Below are 26,814 nucleotides of genomic sequence, written 5' to 3'. Positions count from 1 at the left end.
TCTCTCTCTCTCTCTCTCTCTCCCTTTCTCCCTCTCTTTCTCTCTCCAGTGTGATGGTGTCTCTATATGTCTGCCCAGTCTTCAGGGACTAGCTGTTCTCAACATCCCCAGCTATGCAGGAGGAATCAACTTCTGGGGTGGCACCAAAGAGGACAGCGTTAGTATTTCTCTGTTTACATTTAGACACAGAGTCTTATTCAGTATTGAATTGTTGACAATGATTTTGAATGTGCATTTGATCCCAGATTTCCTCACGCTGGAAAACATGGATTAAAACTCTTGTTTCCAAAGTGGTCCTCGATGCTATTCTGTGTCAGAATAGAATGTTAATCCTGTATGAGTTTTGTCTTTGCATTAGTGGACATCTGATAATGAAAGTTAAATGTAGTATCATTGTTATTGATAATGTAGTATCATTGTTATTGATAATGTAGTATCATTGTTATTGATAATGTAGTATCATTGTTATTGATAATGTAGTATCATTGTTATTGATAATGTAGTATCATTGTTATTGTGTGTGAAGAACTTTGGCGCTCCGTCATTTGACGATAAGAAGCTGGAGGTGGTGGCTGTGTTTGGCAGCATGCAGATGGCTGTATCCAGAGTCATCAACATCCAGCACCACCGCATCGCACAGGTAACACACACCACCGCATCCCACAGGTAACACACACCACCGCATCACACAGGTAACACACACCACCGCATCACACAGGTAACACACACCACCACATCACACAGGTAACACACACCATCGCACAGGTAACACACACCATCGCACAGGTAACACACACCACCGCATCCCACAGGTAACACACACCACCGCATCACACAGGTAACACACACCACCGCATCACACAGGTAACACACACCACCGCATCCCACAGGTAACACACACCACCGCATCCCACAGGTAACACACACCACCGCATCCCACAGGTAACACACACCACCGCATCCCACAGGTAACACACACCACCGCATCACACAGGTAACACACACCACCGCATCACACAGGTAACACACACCACCGCATCCCACAGGTAACACACACCACCGCATCCCACAGGTAACACACACCACCGCATCACACAGGTAACACACACCATCGCACAGGTAACACACACCACCGCATCCCACAGGTAACACACACCACCGCATCCCACAGGTAACACACACACACACACCACCGCATCCCACAGGTAACACACACCACCGCATCGCACAGGTAACACACACACACACACCACCGCATCCCACAGGTAACACACACACACACACCACCGCATCCCACAGGTAACACACACCACCGCATCCCACAGGTAACACACACACACACACCACCGCATCCCACAGGTAACACACACACACACACCACCTCATCGCACAGGTAACACACACACACACACCACCGCATCCCACAGGTAACACACACACACACACCACCTCATCGCACAGGTAACACACACACACACACCACCGCATCCCACAGGTAACACACACACACACACCACCGCATCGCACAGGTAACACACACCACCGCATCCCACAGGTAACACACACCACCGCATCGCACAGGTAACACACACACACACACCACCGCATCCCACAGGTAACACACACCACCGCATCCCACAGGTAACACACACACACCACCTCATCGCACAGGTAACACACACACACACACCACCGCATCCCACAGGTAACACACACACACACACCACCTCATCCCACAGGTAACACACACACACACACCACCTCATCGCACAGGTAACACACACACACACACCACCGCATCGCACAGGTAACACACACACACACACCACCGCATCCCACAGGTAACACACACACACACACCACCGCATCCCACAGGTAACACACACCACCGCATCCCACAGGTAACACACACACACACACCACCGCATCCCACAGGTAACACACACACACACACCACCTCATCCCACAGGTAACACACACACACCACCTCATCGCACAGGTAACACACACACACACACCATCGCATCGCACAGGTAACACACACCATCGCATCGCACAGGTAACACACACACACACACCATCGCACAGGTAACACACACCATCGCATCGCACATGTAACACACACACACCATCGCACAGGTAACACACACACACCATCGCACAGGTAACACACACACACACCATCGCATCGCACAGGTAACACACACACACACCACCACATCCCACAGGTAACACACACCATCGCATCGCACAGGTAACACACACCATCGCATCGCACAGGTAACACACACACACACACACACCACCACATCCCACAGGTAACACACACCACCGCATCCCACAGGTAACACACACACACACACCACCGCATCCCACAGGTAACACACACCACCGCATCCCACAGGTAACACACACACACACACCACCGCATCCCACAGGTAACACACACACACACACCACCTCATCGCACAGGTAACACACACACACACACCACCGCATCCCACAGGTAACACACACCACCGCATCCCACAGGTAACACACACACACACACCACCGCATCCCACAGGTAACACACACACACACACCACCGCATCCCACAGGTAACACACACACACACACACCACCGCATCCCACAGGTAACACACACCACCGCATCCCACAGGTAACACACACACACACACCACCGCATCCCACAGGTAACACACACCACCGCATCCCACAGGTAACACACACACACACACCACCGCATCCCACAGGTAACACACACCACCGCATCCCACAGGTAACACACACACACACACCACCGCATCCCACAGGTAACACACACCACCGCATCCCACAGGTAACACACACCACCGCATCCCACAGGTAACACACACACACACACCACCGCATCCCACAGGTAACACACACCACCGCATCCCACAGGTAACACACACACACACACCACCGCATCCCACAGGTAACACACACACACACACCACCTCATCGCACAGGTAACACACACACACACACCACCTCATCGCACAGGTAACACACACACACACACCACCGCATCCCACAGGTAACACACACACACACACCACCTCATCGCACAGGTAACACACACACACACACCACCGCATCCCACAGGTAACACACACACACACACCACCGCATCGCACAGGTAACACACACCACCGCATCCCACAGGTAACACACACACACACACCATCGCACAGGTAACACACACACACACACCACCGCATCGCACAGGTAACACACACCACCGCATCCCACAGGTAACACACACACACACACACACCATCGCACAGGTAACACACACACACACACCATCGCATCGCACAGGTAACACACACACACACCACCGCATCCCACAGGTAACACACACACACACACCATCACACAGGTAACACACACCACCACATCCCACAGGTAACACACACCACCGCATCCCACAGGTAACACACACCACCGCATCCCACAGGTAACACACACACACACACCATCCCACAGGTAACACACACCACCGCATCCCACAGGTAACACACACACACACACCATCGCATCGCACAGGTAACACACACACACACACCATCGCACAGGTAACACACACCATCGCATCGCACATGTAACACACACACACACACCATCGCACAGGTAACACACACACACCATCGCACAGGTAACACACACACACACACCATCGCATCGCACAGGTAACACACACACACACACACACCACCACATCCCACAGGTAACACACACACACACACCATCGCACAGGTAACACACACCACCACATCCCACAGGTAACACACACACACACACCATCGCACAGGTAACACACACCACCACATCCCACAGGTAACACACACACACACACCACCACATCCCACAGGTAACACACACACACACACACACCACCACATCCCACAGGTAACACACACACACACACCATCGCACAGGTAACACACACCACCACATCCCACAGGTAACACACACACACACACCATCGCACAGGTAACACACACCACCACATCCCACAGGTAACACACACCACCACATCCCACAGGTAACACACACCACCACATCCCACAGGTAACACACACACACACCACCGCATCCCACAGGTAACACACACACACACACCATCGCACAGGTAACACACACCATCCCATCGCACAGGTAACACACACACACACACCATCGCACAGGTAACACACACCATCGCATCGCACATGTAACACACACACACACACCATCGCACAGGTAACACACACACACCACCGACCCAGGTAACACACACACACACCACCGACCCAGGTAACACACACACACACCACCGACCCAGGTAACACACACACACACACCACCGCATCGCACAGGTAACACACACACACACCATCGCATCGCACAGGTAACACACACACACCATCGCATCACACAGGTAACACACACACACACACCATCGCACAGGTAACACACACCACCACATCCCACAGGTAACACACACACACACACCATCGCACAGGTAACACACACCACCATATCCCACAGGTAACACACACACACACACCATCGCATCGCACAGGTAACACACACATACACCACCACATCCCACAGGTAACACACACCACCACATCCCACAGGTAACACACACCACCACATCCCACAGGTAACACACACCACCACATCCCACAGGTAACACACACCACCACATCCCACAGGTAACACACACCACCACATCCCACAGGTAACACACACCACCACATCCCACAGGTAACACACACCACCACATCCCACAGGTAACACACACCACCACATCCCACAGGTAACACACACACACACCACCACATCCCACAGGTAACACACACCACCACATCCCACAGGTAACACACACCACCACATCCCACAGGTAACACACACACACACCACCACATCCCACAGGTAACACACACACACACGTATTGTTAAACGACTCTTTCTCTCTCTCTCTCTGTCCCTCTCTCTCCTTCTCACTCTATCCCCTTCTCCAGTGTCGTCAGGTAAAGATCACTATCCTAGGAGACGAGGGGGTACCAGTACAGGTGGATGGTGAAGCATGGATCCAGCCCCCAGGGATAGTCAAGATCACACACAAGAACAGAGCTCAGATGCTCACCAGAGACAGGGTAGGTGTGTGTGTGTGTGTGTGTGTGTGTGTGTGTGTGTGTGTGTGTGTGTGTGTGTGTGTGTGTGTGTGTTGTGTGTGTGTGTTGTGTGTGTGTGTGTGTGTGTGTGTGTGTTTTGAGCAGCCAGCTTTTGTTCCAGGCCAGTTCTGACACACCTAATTCCATTTAGCAAATCTTAGTTTGGTTTGTCGAATGAGGTGAGTGCCGGGCTGGAACAGAAGCCTACACACCAGGATTGAGGAGCACTGCATTAGGGCAACAGATTTATCTGATAAACCTCTACGCATACATCATGTCCAGTCTGTTCATTCTATTTCTACATTGTATTTCTAAGTTCCAGAACTTTGAGAGGACTCTGAAGTCTCTCTATGGCTCTAATTCTATCTGTTCTGTGTTTACATTGCAGAACTTTGAGAGGACTCTGAAGTCTCTCTATGGCTCTAATTCTATCTGTTCTGTGTTTACATTGCAGAACTTTGAGAGGACTCTGACGTCTCTCTATGGCTCTAATTCTATCTGTTCTGTGTTTACATTGCAGAACTTTGAGAGGACTCTGACGTCTCTCTATGGCTCTAATTCTATCTGTTCTGTGTTTACATTGCAGAACTTTGAGAGGACTCTGACGTCTCTCTATGGCTCTAATTCTATCTGTTCTGTGTTTACATTGCAGAACTTTGAGAGGACTCTGACGTCATGGGAGGACAAGAGGAAGATTGACAGCTACCATTCCTCCAGGCCCCTCAACTCTCAGCAATCTATGGAATACCTCACAGAGGAGGAGTGTGCTCAAGTTCAGCAGCTGGGCTTGGTGGCAGACACACTCATCACTAGGTGTGTGTGTGTGTGTGTGTGTGTGTGTGTGTGTGTGTGTGTGTGTGTGTGTGTGTGTGTGTGTGTGTGTGTGTGTGTGTGTGTGTGTGTGTGTGTGTGTGTGTGTGTGTGTGTGTGTGTGTGTGTGTGTGTGTGCGCGCACAGCAGCTAGGCACGGTGGCAGATACGCTCATCACTAGGTGTGTGTGTGTTCAATGACATTTTAGATTAACAAATAGCATTTTTGATTTTTGTATTTTAATTGGTCAGTTTAGATTTTGTATGTATCCTTTCCGGTGTCAGGTGACGGACACGATGAGAGAGAGAATTCTCCATTAAACGGCAGGAGGCAGGAAGCAGCTACATTTTGTGATTTTATGTTTTTTCCTTTCAACTACCAGAATTCAGTGCAGCGCTACAATCGATGAAGTCATAGCTACATACCAAAACATTGAAAAAAATACTAAAGTCCTATTTTTCTCGATGTTGTCCAGCTTCTAGCATGAGGCAGCTCAGTTCTCAGTATGTGTGTGGAGGTACAGTAGGTGGGTGTATAGAGGTGTATAGAGGTAACATGGACACACAGTGGGTGTATAGAGGTGTATAGAGGTACCATGGACACAGGGTGGGTGTATAGAGGTAACATGGACACAGGGTGGGTGTATCGAGGTAGCATGGACACAGGGTGGGTGTATAGAGGAAGCATGGTCACAGGGTGGGTGTATAGAGGTGCCATGGACACAGGGTGGGTGTATAGAGGTAACATGGACACAGGGTGGGTGTATAGAGGTGTATAGAGGTAACATGGACACAGGGTGGGTGTATAGAGGTGTATAGAGGTAACATGGACACAGGGTGGGTGTGTAGAGGTAACATGGACACAGGGTGGGTGTATAGAGGTGTATAGAGGTAACATGGACACATGGTTGGTGTATAGAGGTGTATAGAGGTAACATGGACACAGGGTGGGTGTATAGAGGTGTATAGAGGTAACATGGACACAGGGTGGGTGTATAGAGGTGTATAGAGGTAACATGGACACAGGGTGGGTGTGTAGAGGTAACATGGACACAGGGTGGGTGTATAGAGGTAACATGGACACAAGGTGGGTGTATAGAGGTAACATGGTCACAGGGTGGGTGTATAGAGGTAACATGGACACAGGGTAGGTGTATAGAGGTAACATGGTCACAGGGTGGGTGTATAGAGGTGTATAGAGGTAACATGGACACACAGTGGGTGTATAGAGGTGTATAGAGGTACCATGGACACAGGGTGGGTGTATAGAGGTAACATGGACACAGGGTGGTGTATAGAGGTAGCATGGACACAGGGTGGGTGTATAGAGGTAGCATGGACACAGGGTGGGTGTATAGAGGAAGCATGGTCACAGGCTGGGTGTATAGAGGTGGCATGGACACAGGGTGGGTGTATAGAGGTAACATGGACACAGGGTGGGTGTATAGAGGTAACATGGACACAGGGTGGGTGTGTAGAGGTAACATGGACACAGGGTGGGTGTATAGAGGTAACATGGACACAGGGTGGGTGTATAGAGGTGGCATGGACACAGGGTGGGTGTATAGAGGTAACATGGACACAGGGTGGGTGTGTAGAGGTAACATGGACACAGGGTGGGTGTATAGAGGTAACATGGACACAGGGTGGGTGTATAGAGGTAACATGGACACAGGGTGGGTGTGTAGAGGTAACATGGACACAAGGTGGGTGTATAGAGGTGGCATGGACACAGGGTGGGTGTATAGAGGTAACATGGACACAGGGTGGGTGTGTAGAGGTAACATGGACACAGGGTGGGTGTATAGAGGTAACATGGACACAGGGTGGGTGTATAGAGGTAGCATGGACACAGGGTGGGTGTATAGAGGAAGCATGGACACAGGGTGGGTGTATAGAGGTGTATAAAGGTAGCATGGACACAGGGTGGGTGTATAGAGTTGTATATAGGTAGCATGGACACAGGGTGGGTGTATAGAGGTAGCATGGACACAGGGTGGGTGTATAGAGGTGTATAGAGGTAGCATGGACACAGGGTGGGTGTATAGAGGGGTATAGAGGTAACATGGACACACAGTGGGTGTATAGAGGTACCATGGACACAGGGTGGGTGTATAGAGGTAACATGGACACAGGGTGGGTGTATAGAGGTAACATGGACACAGGGTGGGTGTATAGAGGTGTATAGAGGTAACATGGACACAGGGTGGGTGTATAGAGGTAACATGGACACAGGGTGGGTGTATAGAGGGGGCATAGACACAGGGTGGGTGTATAGAGGTAACATGGACACAGGGTGGGTGTATAGAGGTAACATGGACACAGGGTGGGTGTATAGAGGAAGCATGGTCACAGGGTGGGTGTATAGAGGTAACATGGACACAGGGTGGGTGTATAGAGGTAACATGGACACAGGGTGGGTGTATAGAGGTGTATAGAGGTAACATGGACACAGGGTGGGTGTATAGAGGTAACATGGACACAGGGTGGGTGTATAGAGGAAGCATGGTCACAGGGTGGGTGTATAGAGGTAACATGGACACAGGGTGGGTGTATAGAGGTAGCATGGACACAGGGTGGGTGTGTAGAGGTAACATGGACACAGGGTGGGTGTATAGAGGTAACATGGACACAGGGTGGGTGTATAGAGGTAGCATGGACACAGGGTGGGTGTATAGAGGAAGCATGGTCACAGGCTGGGTGTATAGAGGTAACATGGACACAGGGTGGGTGTATAGAGGTAACATGGACACAGGGTGGGTGTATAGAGGTAACATGGACACAGGGTGGGTGTATAGAGGTGTATAGAGGTAACATGGACACAGGGTGGGTGTATAGAGGTAACATGGACACAGGGTGGGTGTATAGAGGTGTATAGAGGTAACATGGACACAGGGTGGGGGTATAGAGGAAGCATGGACACAGGGTGGGTGTATAGAGGTAACATGGACACAGGCTGGGTGTATAGAGGTAACATGGACACAGGGTGGGTGTATAGAGGTAACATGGACACAGGGTGGGTGTATAGAGGTAGCATGGACACAAGGTGGGTGTATAGAGGAAGCATGGTCACAGGCTGGGTGTATAGAGGTGGCATGGACACAGGGTGGGTGTATAGAGGTAGCATGGACACAGGGTGGGTGTATAGAGGTGTATAGAGGTAACATGGACACAGGGTGGGTGTATAGAGGTGTATAGAGGTAACATGGACACAGGGTGGGTGTATAGAGGTGTATAGAGGTAACATGGACACAGGGTGGGTGTATAGAGGTGTATAGAGGTAACATGGACACAGGGTGGGTGTATAGAGGGGGCATAGACACAGGGTGGGTGTATAGAGGTAACATGGACACAGGGTGGGTGTATAGAGGGGGCATAGACACAGGGTGGGTGTATAGAGGTAACATGGACACAGGGTGGGTGTATAGAGGGGGCATAGACACAGGGTGGGTGTATAGAGGTAACATGGACACAGGGTGGGTGTATAGAGGTAACATGGACACAGGGTGGGTGTATAGAGGTGGCATGGACACAGGGTGGGTGTGTAGAGGTAACATGGACACAGGGTGGGTGTGTAGAGGTAGCATGGACACAGGGTGGGTGTGTAGAGGTAGCATGGACACAGGGTGGGTGTATAGAGGTAACATGGACACAGGGTGGGTGTATAGAGGTGTATAGAGGTAACATGGACACAGGGTGGGTGTATAGAGGTAACATGGACACAGGGTGGGTGTATAGAGGTAGCATGGACACAGGGTGGGTGTATAGAGGTAACATGGACACAGGGTGGGTGTATAGAGGTGGCATGGACACAGGGTGGGTGTATAGAGGTAACATGGACACAGGGTGGGTGTATAGAGGTAACATGGACACAGGGTGGGTGTATAGAGGTAACATGGACACAGGGTGGGTGTATAGAGGTAACATGGACACAGGGTGGGTGTATAGAGGTGTATAGAGGTAACATGGACACAGGGTGGGTGTATAGAGGTGTTTAGAGGTAACATGGACACAGGGTGGGTGTATAGAGGGGGCATAGACACAGGGTGGGTGTATAGAGGTAACATGGACACAGGGTGGGTGTATAGAGGGGGCATAGACACAGGGTGGGTGTATAGAGGTAACATGGACACAGGGTGGGTGTATAGAGGTAACATGGACACAGGGTGGGTGTATAGAGGTGGCATGGACACAGGGTGGGTGTATAGAGGTAACTTGGACACAGGGTGGGTGTATAGAGGGGGCATAGACACAGGGTGGGTGTATAGAGGTAACATGGACACAGGGTGGGTGTATAGAGGTAACATGGACACAGGGTGGGTGTATAGAGGTGGCATGGACACAGGGTGGGTGTATAGAGGTAATATGGGATAACATTAATACAGTGTTGTATTGTGTCCTATAGGATAACATTAATACAGTGTTGTATTGTCCTATAGGATAACATTAATACAGTGTTGTATTGTGTCCTATAGGATAACATTAATACAGTGTTGTATTGTGTCCTATAGGATAACATTAATACAGTGTTGTATTGTCCTATAGGATAACATTAATACAGTGTTGTATTGTCCTATAGGATAACATTAATACAGTGTTGTATTGTCCTATAGGATAACATTAATACAGTGTTGTATTGTCCTATAGGATAACATTAATACAGTGTTGTATTGTCCTATAGGATAACATTAATACAGTGTTGTATTGTCCTATAGGATAACATTAATACAGTGTTGTATTGTCCTATAGGATAACATTAATACAGTGTTGTATTGTCCTATAGGATAACATTAATACAGTGTTGTATTGTCCTATAGGATAACATTAATACAGTGTTGTATTGTCCTATAGGATAACATTAATACAGTGTTGTATTGTCCTATAGGATAACATTAATACAGTGTTGTATTGTCCTATAGGATAACATTAATACAGTGTTGTATTGTGTCCTATAGGATAACATTAATACAGTGTTGTATTGTCCTATAGGATAACATTAATACAGTGTTGTATTGTGTCCTATAGGATAACATTAATACAGTGTTGTATTGTGTCCTATAGGATAACATTAATACAGTGTTGTATTGTGTCCTATAGGATAACATTAATACAGTGTTGTATTGTGTCCTATAGGATAACATTAATACAGTGTTGTATTGTGTCCTATAGGATAACATTAATACAGTGGTGTATTGTCCTATAGGATAACATTAATACAGTGTTGTATTGTGTCCTATAGGATAACATTAATACAGTGTTGTATTGTGTCCTATAGGATAACATTAATACAGTGTTGTATTGTGTCCTATAGGATAACATTAATACAGTGTTGTATGGTCCTATAGGATAACATTAATACAGAGTTGTATTGTGTCCTATAGGATAACATTAATACAGTGTTGTATTGTGTCCTATAGGATAACATTAATACAGTGTTGTATTGTCCTGTAGGATAACATTAATACAGTGTTGTATTGTCCTATAGGATAACATTAATACAGTGTTGTATTGTGTCCTATAGGATAACATTAATACAGTGTTGTATTGTCCTATAGGATAACATTAATACAGTGTTGTATTGTCCTGTAGGATAACATTAATACAGTGTTGTATTGTCCTATAGGATAACATTAATACAGTGTTGTATTGTGTCCTATAGGATAACATTAATACAGTGTTGTATGGTCCTATAGGATAACATTAATACAGTGTTGTATTGTGTCCTATAGGATAACATTAATACAGTGTTGTATTGTCCTATAGGATAACATTAATACAGTGTTGTATTGTCCTATAGGATAACATTAATACAGTGTTGTATTGTCCTATAGGATAACATTAATACAGTGTTGTATAGTGTCCTATAGGATAACATTAATACAGTGTTGTATAGTGTCCTATAGGATAACATTAATACAGTGTTGTATAGTGTCCTATAGGATAACATTAATACAGTGTTGTATAGTGTCCTATAGGATAACATTAATACAGTGTTGTATAGTGTCCTATAGGATAACATTAATACAGTGTTGTATGTGTCCTATAGGATAACATTAATACAGTGTTGTATTGTCCTATAGGATAACATTAATACAGTGTTGTATTGTGTCCTATAGGATAACATTAATACAGTGTTGTATTGTCCTATAGGATAACATTAATACAGTGTTGTATTGTGTCCTATAGGATAACATTAATACAGTGTTGTATGGTCCTATAGGATAACATTAATACAGTGTTGTATTGTGTCCTATAGGATAACATTAATACAGTGTTGTATTGTCCTATAGGATAACATTAATACAGTGTTGTATTGTCCTATAGGATAACATTAATACAGTGTTGTATTGTCCTATAGGATAACATTAATACAGTGTTGTATTGTGTCCTATAGGATAACATTAATACAGTGTTGTATTGTCCTATAGGATAACAGTAATACAGTGTTGTATTGTCCTATAGGATAACAGTAATACAGGGTTGTATTGTCCTATAGGATAACAGTAATACAGTGTTGTATTGTCCTATAGGATAACATTAATACAGTGTTGTATTGTCCTATAGGATAACATTAATACAGTGTTGTATTGTGTCCTATAGGATAACATTAATACAGTGTTGTATTGTCCTATAGGATAACAGTAATACAGGGTTGTATTGTCCTATAGGATAACATTAATACAGTGTTGTATTGTGTCCTATAGGATAACATTAATACAGTGTTGTATTGTCCTATAGGATAACAGTAATACAGGGTTGTATTGTCCTATAGGATAACATTAATACAGTGTTGTATTGTGTCCTATAGGATAACATTAATACAGTGTTGTATAGTGTCCTATAGGATAACATTAATACAGTGTTGTATTGTCCTATAGGATAACATTAATACAGTGTTGTATTGTCCTATAGGATAACATTAATACAGTGTTGTATTGTGTCCTATAGGATAACATTAATACAGTGTTGTATTGTCCTATAGGATAACATTAATACAGTGTTGTATTGTGTCCTATAGGATAACATTAATACAGTGTTGTATTGTGTCCTATAGGATAACATTAATACAGTGTTGTATTGTGTCCTATAGGATAACATTAATACAGTGTTGTATTGTGTCCTATAGGATAACATTAATACAGTGTTGTATTGTCCTATAGGATAACATTAATACAGTGTTGTATTGTGTCCTATAGGATAACATTAATACAGTGTTGTATTGTCCTATAGGATAACATTAATACAGTGTTGTATTGTCCTGTAGGATAACATTAATACAGTGTTGTATTGTGTCCTATAGGATAACATTAATACAGTGTTGTATTGTGTCCTATAGGATAACATTAATACAGTGTTGTATTGTCCTATAGGATAACATTAATACAGTGTTGTATTGTGTCCTATAGGATAACATTAATACAGTGTTGTATTGTCCTATAGGATAACATTAATACAGTGTTGTATTGTGTCCTATAGGATAACATTAATACAGTGTTGTATTGTCCTATAGGATAACATTAATACAGTGTTGTATGGTCCTATAGGATAACATTAATACAGTGTTGTATTGTGTCCTATAGGATAACATTAATACAGTGTTGTATTGTCCTATAGGATAACATTAATACAGTGTTGTATTGTCCTATAGGATAACATTAATACAGTGTTGTATTGTCCTATAGGATAACATTAATGCAGTGGTGTATTGTGTCCTATAGGATAACATTAATACAGTGTTGTATTGTCCTATAGGATAACATTAATACAGTGTTGTATTGTGTCCTATAGGATAACATTAATACAGTGTTGTATTGTGTCCTATAGGATAACATTAATACAGTGTTGTATTGTGTCCTATAGGATAACATTAATACAGTGTTGTATTGTGTCCTATAGGATAACATTAATACAGTGTTGTATGGTCCTATAGGATAACATTAATACAGAGTTGTATTGTGTCCTATAGGATAACATTAATACAGTGTTGTATTGTGTCCTATAGGATAACATTAATACAGTGTTGTATTGTCCTGTAGGATAACATTAATACAGTGTTGTATTGTCCTATAGGATAACATTAATACAGTGTTGTATTGTGTCCTATAGGATAACATTAATACAGTGTTGTATTGTCCTATAGGATAACATTAATACAGTGTTGTATTGTCCTGTAGGATAACATTAATACAGTGTTGTATTGTCCTATAGGATAACATTAATACAGTGTTGTATAGTGTCCTATAGGATAACATTAATACAGTGTTGTATTGTGTCCTATAGGATAACATTAATACAGTGTTGTATTGTCCTATAGGATAACATTAATACAGTGTTGTATTGTCCTATAGGATAACATTAATACAGTGTTGTATTGTCCTATAGGATAACATTAATACAGTGTTGTATTGTCCTATAGGATAACATTAATACAGTGTTGTATTGTCCTATAGGATAACATTAATACAGTGTTGTATTGTCCTATAGGATAACATTAATACAGTGTTGTATTGTCCTATAGGATAACATTAATACAGTGTTGTATTGTCCTATAGGATAACATTAATACAGTGTTGTATTGTCCTATAGGATAACATTAATACAGTGTTGTATTGTCCTATAGGATAACATTAATACAGTGTTGTATTGTCCTATAGGATAACATTAATACAGTGTTGTATTGTCCTATAGGATAACATTAATACAGTGTTGTATTGTCCTATAGGATAACATTAATACAGTGTTGTATTGTGTCCTATAGGATAACATTAATACAGTGTTGTATTGTCCTATAGGATAACATTAATACAGTGTTGTATTGTGTCCTATAGGATAACATTAATACAGTGTTGTATTGTGTCCTATAGGATAACATTAATACAGTGTTGTATTGTGTCCTATAGGATAACATTAATACAGTGTTGTATTGTGTCCTATAGGATAACATTAATACAGTGTTGTATTGTGTCCTATAGGATAACATTAATACAGTGTTGTATTGTGTCCTATAGGATAACATTAATACAGTGGTGTATTGTCCTATAGGATAACATTAATACAGTGTTGTATTGTGTCCTATAGGATAACATTAATACAGTGTTGTATTGTGTCCTATAGGATAACATTAATACAGTGTTGTATTGTGTCCTATAGGATAACATTAATACAGTGTTGTATGGTCCTATAGGATAACATTAATACAGAGTTGTATTGTGTCCTATAGGATAACATTAATACAGTGTTGTATTGTGTCCTATAGGATAACATTAATACAGTGTTGTATTGTCCTGTAGGATAACATTAATACAGTGTTGTATTGTCCTATAGGATAACATTAATACAGTGTTGTATTGTGTCCTATAGGATAACATTAATACAGTGTTGTATTGTCCTATAGGATAACATTAATACAGTGTTGTATTGTCCTGTAGGATAACATTAATACAGTGTTGTATTGTCCTATAGGATAACATTAATACAGTGTTGTATTGTGTCCTATAGGATAACATTAATACAGTGTTGTATGGTCCTATAGGATAACATTAATACAGTGTTGTATTGTGTCCTATAGGATAACATTAATACAGTGTTGTATTGTCCTATAGGATAACATTAATACAGTGTTGTATTGTCCTATAGGATAACATTAATACAGTGTTGTATTGTCCTATAGGATAACATTAATACAGTGTTGTATAGTGTCCTATAGGATAACATTAATACAGTGTTGTATAGTGTCCTATAGGATAACATTAATACAGTGTTGTATTGTCCTATAGGATAACATTAATACAGTGTTGTATAGTGTCCTATAGGATAACATTAATACAGTGTTGTATAGTGTCCTATAGGATAACATTAATACAGTGTTGTAGTGTCCTATAGGATAACATTAATACAGTGTTGTATTGTGTCCTATAGGATAACATTAATACAGTGTTGTATTGTCCTGTAGGATAACATTAATACAGTGTTGTATTGTGTCCTATAGGATAACATTAATACAGTGTTGTATTGTCCTATAGGATAACATTAATACAGTGTTGTATTGTGTCCTATAGGATAACATTAATACAGTGTTGTATGGTCCTATAGGATAACATTAATACAGTGTTGTATTGTGTCCTATAGGATAACATTAATACAGTGTTGTATTGTCCTATAGGATAACATTAATACAGTGTTGTATTGTCCTATAGGATAACATTAATACAGTGTTGTATTGTCCTATAGGATAACATTAATACAGTGTTGTATTGTGTCCTATAGGATAACATTAATACAGTGTTGTATTGTCCTATAGGATAACAGTAATACAGTGTTGTATTGTCCTATAGGATAACAGTAATACAGGGTTGTATTGTCCTATAGGATAACAGTAATACAGTGTTGTATTGTCCTATAGGATAACATTAATACAGTGTTGTATTGTCCTATAGGATAACATTAATACAGTGTTGTATTGTGTCCTATAGGATAACATTAATACAGTGTTGTATTGTCCTATAGGATAACAGTAATACAGGGTTGTATTGTCCTATAGGATAACATTAATACAGTGTTGTATTGTGTCCTATAGGATAACATTAATACAGTGTTGTATTGTCCTATAGGATAACAGTAATACAGGGTTGTATTGTCCTATAGGATAACATTAATACAGTGTTGTATTGTGTCCTATAGGATAACATTAATACAGTGTTGTATAGTGTCCTATAGGATAACATTAATACAGTGTTGTATTGTCCTATAGGATAACATTAATACAGTGTTGTATTGTCCTATAGGATAACATTAATACAGTGTTGTATTGTGTCCTATAGGATAACATTAATACAGTGTTGTATTGTCCTATAGGATAACATTAATACAGTGTTGTATTGTGTCCTATAGGATAACATTAATACAGTGTTGTATTGTGTCCTATAGGATAACATTAATACAGTGTTGTATTGTGTCCTATAGGATAACATTAATACAGTGTTGTATTGTGTCCTATAGGATAACATTAATACAGTGTTGTATTGTCCTATAGGATAACATTAATACAGTGTTGTATTGTGTCCTATAGGATAACATTAATACAGTGTTGTATTGTCCTATAGGATAACATTAATACAGTGTTGTATTGTGTCCTATAGGATAACATTAATACAGTGTTGTATTGTCCTATAGGATAACATTAATACAGTGTTGTATGGTCCTATAGGATAACATTAATACAGTGTTGTATTGTGTCCTATAGGATAACATTAATACAGTGTTGTATTGTGTCCTATAGGATAACATTAATACAGTGTTGTATGGTCCTATAGGATAACATTAATACAGTGTTGTATTGTGTCCTATAGGATAACATTAATACAGTGTTGTATTGTCCTATAGGATAACATTAATACAGTGTTGTATTGTCCTATAGGATAACATTAATACAGTGTTGTATTGTCCTATAGGATAACATTAATGCAGTGGTGTATTGTGTCCTATAGGATAACATTAATACAGTGTTGTATTGTCCTATAGGATAACATTAATACAGTGTTGTATTGTGTCCTATAGGATAACATTAATACAGTGTTGTATTGTGTCCTATAGGATAACATTAATACAGTGTTGTATTGTGTCCTATAGGATAACATTAATACAGTGTTGTATTGTGTCCTATAGGATAACATTAATACAGTGTTGTATTGTCCTGTAGGATAAGAGATGCGGCTAAGACACACAAGCTGGTGGAACAGGAGCTGGCTCATGCTGTTAACGCCAGTGCCCTGGTCCTCAGTGAAGCCTTCCCCTCCAAGCCGTCCAGCCCTGAGGTAGGACAACTCCACTAGCAGCCACTCTAGATGTTTGTAGCGACCCTTCCCATGATCCCTTTCCTGATCAACAGCATTTATTTCAACGGTATTAAAATCAAACGGATGATGTGTTAGAGTTTGTATGTTCAGGGCCTTTTTCCAATTTCTTTACATCTCTGAACATCAAAATACAAATTGGTAAAATGCAGAGGAGGCTGGTGGGAGGAGCTATAGGAGGATGGGCTCGTTGTAATGGCTGGAATGGAATGAATGAAACAGAGTCACACATGTGGTTTCCAGATGTTTGATACCGTTCCATTTATTCCATTCCAGCCAATAAAACGAGCCCGTCCTCCTATAGCTCCTCCCACCAGCCTCCTGTGGTAAAATGGGTAACTCCCCATTTTGAAGTGTTGTCCTCACCAGTTCTCTGTGCTCTTCAGTGTCTGAGTCGCAGTACAGCAGTGGAGATCGTGAACAGCAGTAGAGTCCTACAGCTGGAGACCACGATGCTGCTGGAGGGGAAACTACTGGTATACTATAACCCCCTACTGGTATACTGTAACCCCCTACTAGTATACTGTAACCCCCTACTGGTATACTATAACCCCCTACTGGTATACTATAACCCCCTACTGGTATACTGTAACCCCCTACTGGTATAGTATAACCCCCTACTGGTATACTATAACCCCCTACTGGTATACTGTAACCCCCTACTGGTATACTGTAACCCCCTACTGGTATACTATAACCCCCTACTGGTATACTGTAACCCCCTACTGGTATACTGTAACCCCCTACTGGTATACTGTAACCCCCTACTGGTATACTATAACCCCCTACTGGTATACTGTAACCCCCTACTGGTATACTGTAACCCCCTACTGGTATACTGTAACCCCCTACTGGTATACTATAACCCCCTACTGGTATACTATAACCCCCTACTGGTATACTATAACCCCCTACTGGTATACTGTAACCCCCTACTGGTATACTGTAACCCCCTACTGGTATACTATAACCCCCTACTGGTATACTATAACCCCCTACTAGTATACTATAACCCCCTACTGGTATACTGTAACCCCCTACTGGTATACTATAACCCCCTACTGGTATACTATAACCCCCTACTGGTATACTATAACCCCCTACTAGTATACTATAACCCCCTACTGGTATACTATAACCCCCTACTGGTATACTATAACCCCCTACTGGTATACTGTAACCCCCTACTGGTATACTGTAACCCCTACTGGTATACTATAACCCCCTACTGGTATACTGTAACCCCCTACTGGTATACTATAACCCCCTACTGGTATACTATAACCCCCTACTGGTATACTATAACCCCCTACTGGTATACTGTAACCCCCTACTGTTATACTATAACCCCCTACTGGTATACTATAACCCCCTACTGGTATACTGTAACCCCCTACTGGTATACTGTAACCCCCTACTGGTATACTGTAACCCCCTACTGGTATACTGTAACCCCCTACTGGTATACTATAACCCCCTACTGGTATACTGTAACCCCCTACTGGTATACTGTAACCCCCTACTGGTATACTGTAACCCCCTACTGGTATACTGTAACCCCCTACTGGTATACTATAACCCCCTACTGGTATACTATAACCCCCTACTGGTATACTATAACCCCCTACTGGTATACTGTAACCCCCTACTGGTATACTGTAACCCCCTACTGGTATACTGTAACCCCCTACCGGTATACTATAACCCCCTACCGGTATACTATAACCCCCTACCGGTATACTGTAACCCCCTACTGGTATACTATAACCCCCTACTGGTATACTATAACTCCCTACTGGTATACTGTAACCCCCTACTGGTATACTATAACCCCCTACTGGTATACTATAACCCCCTACTGGTATACTGTAACCCCCTACTGGTATACTGTAACCCCCTACTGGTATACTATAACCCCCTACTGGTATACTATAACCCCCTACTGGTATACTATAACCCCCTACTGGTATACTGTAACCCCCTACTGGTATACTATAACCCCCTACTGGTATACTGTAACCCCCTACTGGTATACTATAACCCCCTACTGGTATACTATAACCCCCTACTGGTATACTGTAACCCCCTACTGGTATACTGTAACCCCCTACTGGTATACTGTAACCCCCTACTGGTATACTATAACCCCCTACTGGTATACTGTAACCCCCTACTGGTATACTGTAACCCCCTACTGGTATACTATAACCCCCTACTGGTATACTATAACCCCCTACTGGTATACTGTAACCCCCTACTGGTATACTATAACCCCCTACTGGTATACTATAACCCCCTACTGGTATACTATAACCCCCTACTGGTATACTATAACCCCCTACTAGTATACTATAACCCCCTACTGGTATACTATAACCCCCTACTGGTATACTATAACCCCCTACTGGTATACTGTAACCCCCTACTGGTATACTATAACCCCCTACTGGTATACTATAACCCCCTACTGGTATACTATAACCCCCTACTGGTATACTGTAACCCCCTACTGGTATACTATAACCCCCTACTGGTATACTATAACCCCCTACTGGTATACTGTAACCCCCTACTGGTATACTATAACCCCCTACTGGTATACTGTAACCCCCTACTGGTATACTATAACCCCCTACTGGTATACTGTAACCCCCTACTGGTATACTATAACCCCCTACTGGTATACTGTAACCCCCTACTGGTATACTATAACCCCCTACTGGTATACTGTAACCCCCTACTGGTATACTGTAACCCCCTACTGGTATACTGTAACCCCCTACTGGTATACTATAACCCCCTACTGGTATACTGTAACCCCCTACTGGTATACTGTAACCCCCTACTGGTATAGTATAACCCCCTACTGGTATACTATAACCCCCTACTGGTATACTGTAACCCCCTACTGGTATACTATAACCCCCTACTGGTATACTATAACCCTCTACTGGTATACTATAACTCCCTACTGGTATACTATAACCCCCTACTGGTATACTATAACCCCCTACTGGTATACTATAACCCCCTACTGGTATACTATAACCCCCTACTGGTATACTATAACCCCCTACTGGTATACTATAACCCCCTACTGGTATACTATAACCCCCTACTGGTATACTATAACCCCCTACTGGTATACTATAACCCCCTACTGGTATACTATAACCCCCTACTGGTATACTGTAACCCCCTACTGGTATACTATAACCCCCTACTGGTATACTATAACCCCCTACTGGTATACTGTAACCCCCTACTGGTATACTATAACCCCCTACTGGTATACTATAACCCCCTACTGGTATACTATAACCCCCTACTGGTATACTGTAACCCTCTACTGGTATACTATAACCCCCTACTGGTATACTATAACCCCCTACTGGTATACTGTAACCCCCTACTGGTATACTGTAACCCCCTACTGGTATACTATAACCCTCTACTGGTATACTATAACCCCCTACTGGTATACTATAACCCCCTACTGGTATACTATAACCCCCTACTGGTATACTATAACCCCCTACTGGTATACTATAACCCCCTACTGGTATACTATAACCCCCTACTGGTATACTATAACCCCCTACTGGTATACTATAACCCTCTACTGGTATACTATAACCCCCTACTGGTATACTATAACCCCCTACTGGTATACTATAACCCCCTACTGGTATACTATAACCCCCTACTGGTATACTGTAACCCCCTACTGGTATACTATAACCCCCTACTGGTATACTGTAACCCCCTACTGGTATACTATAACCCCCTACTGGTATTCTGTAACCCCCTACTGGTATACTATAACCCCCTACTGGTATACTATAACCCCCTACTGGTATACTATAACCCCCTACTGGTATACTGTAACCCCCTACTGGTATACTATAACCCCCTACTGGTATACTATAACCCCCTACTGGTATACTATAACCCCCTACTGGTATACTATAACCCCCTACTGGTATACTGTAACCCCCTACTGGTATACTATAACCCCCTACTGGTATACTGTAACCCCCTACTGGTATACTGTAACCCCCTACTGGTATACTGTAACCCCCTACTGGTATACTGTAACCCCCTACTGGTATACTATAACCCCCTACTGGTATACTGTAACCCCCTACTGGTATACTGTAACCCCCTACTGGTATACTATAACCCCCTACTGGTATACTATAACCCCCTACTGGTATACTATAACCCCCTACTGGTATACTATAACCCCCTACTGGTATACTATAACCCCCTACTGGTATACTGTAACCCCCTACTGGTATACTGTAACCCCCTACTGGTATACTATAACCCCCTACTGGTATACTGTAACCCCCTACTGGTATACTATAACCCCCTACTGGTATACTATAACCCCCTACTGGTATACTATAACCCCCTACTGGTATACTATAACCCCCTACTGGTATACTATAACCCCCTACTGGTATACTATAACCCCCTACTGGTATACTGTAACCCCCTACTGGTATACTATAACCCCCTACTGGTATACTATAACCCCCTACTGGTATACTGTAACCCCCTACTGGTATACTGTAACCCCCTACTGGTATACTATAACCCCCTACTGGTATACTGTAACCCCCTACTGGTATACTGTAACCCCCTACTGGTATACTGTAACCCCCTACAGACCAACTCAGTACAGATTGTCGAATTGGTTCGGTTCTGTTTGGCTCAGTAGTGTGAAAAAAGGTTTCTAATAGTATGTGTTATCTATCTCTATCCTCCCTCCCTCTCTCCTCCCCTTTCTCCTCCCTCCCTCTCTCTCTCCTCCCCTTTCTCCTCCCTGTCCTCCCTCTCTCTTCCCTCTCCTTTCTCTATCTCCCCTCCCTCTCTCCTTCCATCTCCTTCCTCTCCTCTCCTTCCTCTCTCTCCCCTCCATCTCTCCTCCCCTTTCTCCTCTCTCTTCTCCCTCTCTCCTTCTCTCTCCTTCCTCTCTCTCCCCTCCATCTCTCCTCCCTTCTCCTTCCTCTCTCCCCTCCATCTCTCCTCCCCTTTCTCCTCCCTCTCTCCATCTCTCCTCCCTCCCCTCTCCATCTCCCCTCTCTTCTCCCCCTTTCTCCCCTCTCTCCTCCACCTTCCTCCCTCTCTCCTCCCCCCTCTCACTGTTTCAGGTGGACTCTCCCCAGGAAGAGGAGCTCCTCTCTACTCTCAGCAGTCTGAGCGCTGAACTCCACAAGCTGGACGACATACACTGGATCTGCCCTGCCATGCACTGCTCTGAGGAGGTGGCTGTGAGTGTGTGTTTGCAATCAAAAACAGCAGGAGTCCATTTTTATTCAACCATTCAACCTTTATTTATCTCCTTCCATCCTCCCTCTATCCTTTCGCTTTCTCCTTCCCTCCCTCCCGTCCATCTCTCTATCTCCAGGACACTGTGAGGGTGACCGGTAAGAGCAGTATTAAGATGAAGATGATGCCTAAGGTGAAGAGGGAGAGAGAGAAGCTCCACAAGCAGAAGTCCAATAGCTCTCTGTCGGGTAAGGATACAGGCCAGGCCCCCTGCTTTGAGGCCTGGAGGACAATAGGAAACTGTGCGGCCATTTTGGTTTTAACACAAGCATTTTGGGTCTAAGGCCCAGTGTTGATGGCAACCAAGAGTAAGAACTTGATTATTGTCTGGGGATTTTCTTACCAACCCTGGTCAAATATATGTGGAATTATGAATAACTTGGTATTGGACCACATGGGGCAGCCTTGCGGTTAGAGCTTTGGGCCGGTAACCAAAAGGCTGCTAGTTCAAATCCCTGAGCCATCAAGGTGACAAATCTGCCGGTGTGCCTTGAGCATGGCACTTAACCCAGATTGCTCCAACTGTTGATAATGGCAGACCCAGAAATTGGATATGCAAAAAAACACATTTCCAAGTCACACATGTACAATAGTGCATAAGCACCCACCAAATTATTATGTATTTGTTTGTGTACATTTTCTACATCATTTGACTTTTGATTATCAAGTTATTTGAGTTTATATATAAACAGAAAAATACCTGTAGTGATTTTATAAGAGTACCATCAAATATACTGTATAAAACAAATGGTGAACTATTGTTGTTATTGTCTGTCTCTCTCTCTCCAACAGGATCTTGGGATATTAAAGGTGGCGCATATGAGACGGCTCCTTCAGGCAATTGAGGAACTTAACGCAAATGCTTAACAAGGTACACCCATCACCATGGCAGCCAGGGGAGGTGAGGGGTGTCACCCTCTTCTTCCTGCGGGATGTGGGCTTTACCTACCGAGGGGTGAGAAGTACAGAATGATTCCACGACCCTCCCACCTTTCAGCAAACACCTCCCCCTTGACTCTCGATGTTCTCCATTATGAAATTGGGGAGGAGTTGTTTTTAACTAGGGGGTGTGGCTTTGCATCCTATCACCATTTTGGGTCCTGTTATTGGTTCTATTTGGCCTGCTGACCCAGGAGGTAGGCGTGGCTTCTTGAGACGAAAGCAGAGGAGGAGAGATGCTCTCTTAGCAACTTGTTTCCTTGACGACGCAATGTGTTTACGTAGGCGGAGCTCTCCTTTGCATGACATGAGCAGCCATTTTGTTTTTATTCTTAGATAACTCCTTTGTTTGGCAGGCGTTTACACTTCCTCTTTTCTCTCTCTTTTGTCATCTTTATTGACTTTTGCGACAATTTACAGGACTTTTTAGTTTCCTCAAGAAATCTGAAGACTGAAGACGACTTTGCTTTCTGTTCCTTTCGCCGTAAGAACAACAAAATGCAAATGAACAACAATGTAAACAACATCTCAAATTATTCTCACCTGCTGAACTGGAAAGTCATAAATGTAAAAAGAAAATAATTGAGGAATGTACTACATGTGTGCGTATTACCTTGTGAATATTAATTTTACCGTGTGAATATTCATATTACTGTGTGAATATTTGTACTACCGTGTGAATATTCATATTACCGTGTGACTATTCATACGGTAGTATGACTGGCCTACATGGTACTGCAGTAGCTACTTACTGTAATATTCAAGCCACTATGACCATCTGATGTCTCCATCCCTGCATGCCTTCCACTCTTAACTATCCAATGAGATGGAAGAAGTAGCCCACTAGACACTGATCTAAGGTCAAGATTAGAAGGGAAATCTGTTCCTAGATCTGTGGTTAGGACAAACTTTCACCATGAGCTTATACATTCCCTAATGATCTCGATTGAATATATATATATATTCTCTTGTAGAAATTGGGTAGCGCCTTATCTGAAGACACTTCTATAAACTGTTTAATTTTTTTTATTACGTTATTAATAGGAAGAATAAATTCAGAAATAATAATAAATTAAGAAATGGATACAACATTTATTACAACGTCCTGTAATATCTTGAACATTTATTTAATCCGTTTAATGCTGAACAAACTTGAAATAATGATGTTTCTAGTCAATCAGATAAACTGTTAGCTATATGAATGTGCTACGGTACCATTAGCATGCTACTGTTAGAGGCTTTAATGAGGTACCTTTACATGTGTGGACAGTTTCTTACCGGGCGCACTGGTTTTAAATGACATATGACGATTGTGTGTGTATGTGCAAATGACACTGTGTGTGTGTGTCGTTCATTTTACTGTGTCGTTCGAGTTTACTGTATGTTGCCTTGCACTTTACAAAGCGAAACTTAAAGAACACATTTGTGCGTGTGTTGTAAAGTGACCGTTCACTTGTGGTTTTTATTGCTATGACAACGGTCCCTCTCCGTCGTATTTATGACAAATCTATACAGAGATCAATGTGTGTTAATATATAAATATAACCAAACAAATGTTAAAGTGTGTGTATGTGTGTATGTATGTATGTGTATATATATATATATATATATATATATATATATATATATATATATACACACACAGTACCAGTCAAAAGTTTGGACACACCTACTGTACTCATTCAAGGGTTTTTCTTTATTTTGACTATTTTCTACATTGTAGAATAATAGTGAAGACATCAAAACTATGAAATAACACATGGACTCATGTAGTATTTTAGATTCTTCAAAGTAGCCACCCTGCCTTGATGACAGCTTTGCATACTCTTGGCATTCTCTCAACCAGTTTCATGTGGAATGCTTTTCCAACTGTCTTGAAGGAGTGCCCACATATGCTGAGCACTTGTTGGCTGCTTTTCCTTCACTTTGCAGTCCAACTCATCCAGGTGATTGTGGAGGTCAGGTCATCTGATGCAGCACTCCCTCACTCTCCTTCTTGGTCAAATAGCCCTTATACAGCCTGGAGGTGTGTTTTGGGTCATTGTACAGTTGAAAAACAAATGATAGTCCTACTAAGCGCAAACCAGATGGGATGGCGTATCGCTGCAGAGTGCTGGTTAAGTGTGCCTTTAATTCTAAATAAATCACAGACAGTGTCACCAGCAAAGCACCATCACACCTCCTCCATGCTTCACTGTGGGAACCACACATGCAGAGATCATCCATACATCTACTCTGCGTCTCACAAAGACCCGGCAGTTTGAACCAAAAATCTCAAATTTGGACTCATCAGACCAAAGAACAGATTTCCACAGGTCTAATGTCCATTGCTCATGTTTCTTGGCCCAAGCAAGTCTCTTCTTATTGGTGTCCTTTAGTAGTGGTTTCTTTGCAACAATTTGACCATGAAGGCCTGATTCACACAGTCTCCTCTAAACAGTTGATGTTGAGATGTCTGTTACTTGAACTCTGAAGCATTTATTTTGGCTGCAATCTGAGGTGCAGGTAACTCTAATGAACTTATCCTCTGCAGGAGAGGTGAATCTGAGTCTCCTTTTCCTGTGGCGGTCCTTATGACAGACAGTTTCATCGTAGCGCTTGATGGTTTTTCCTGATTGACTGACCTTCATGTCTTAAAGTAATGATGGACTGTCGTTTATCTTTGGTTATTTGAGCTGTTCTTG

At 42.8% G+C, this 26,814-nt stretch overlaps 1 protein-coding gene across 1 annotated transcript in view; it reads left to right on the top strand.

Moving 5' to 3' along the window:
* LOC120035868 (diacylglycerol kinase delta-like) overlaps positions 1-23,293 on the top strand; it is a 54,600-nt gene extending 31,307 nt beyond the window's left edge. Inside the window, exons 17-24 of the mRNA XM_038982329.1 lie at positions 50-157; positions 527-640; positions 5,040-5,174; positions 5,845-6,005; positions 17,701-17,815; positions 18,241-18,330; positions 23,014-23,137; positions 23,271-23,293. Of these exons, the coding sequence (XP_038838257.1) occupies positions 50-157; positions 527-640; positions 5,040-5,174; positions 5,845-6,005; positions 17,701-17,815; positions 18,241-18,330; positions 23,014-23,137; positions 23,271-23,293 (870 nt within the window). The remainder of the gene's footprint in view (positions 1-49; positions 158-526; positions 641-5,039; positions 5,175-5,844; positions 6,006-17,700; positions 17,816-18,240; positions 18,331-23,013; positions 23,138-23,270) is intronic.
* Positions 23,294-26,814: the final 3,521 nt, after the last annotated feature.

The sequence above is a fragment of the Salvelinus namaycush genome, unplaced genomic scaffold, assembly GCF_016432855.1.
Source record: "Salvelinus namaycush isolate Seneca unplaced genomic scaffold, SaNama_1.0 Scaffold1122, whole genome shotgun sequence".
NCBI classification, from domain to species: Eukaryota; Metazoa; Chordata; class Actinopteri; order Salmoniformes; family Salmonidae; genus Salvelinus; species Salvelinus namaycush.
This window is presented reverse-complemented; position numbering and strand designations above follow the sequence as displayed.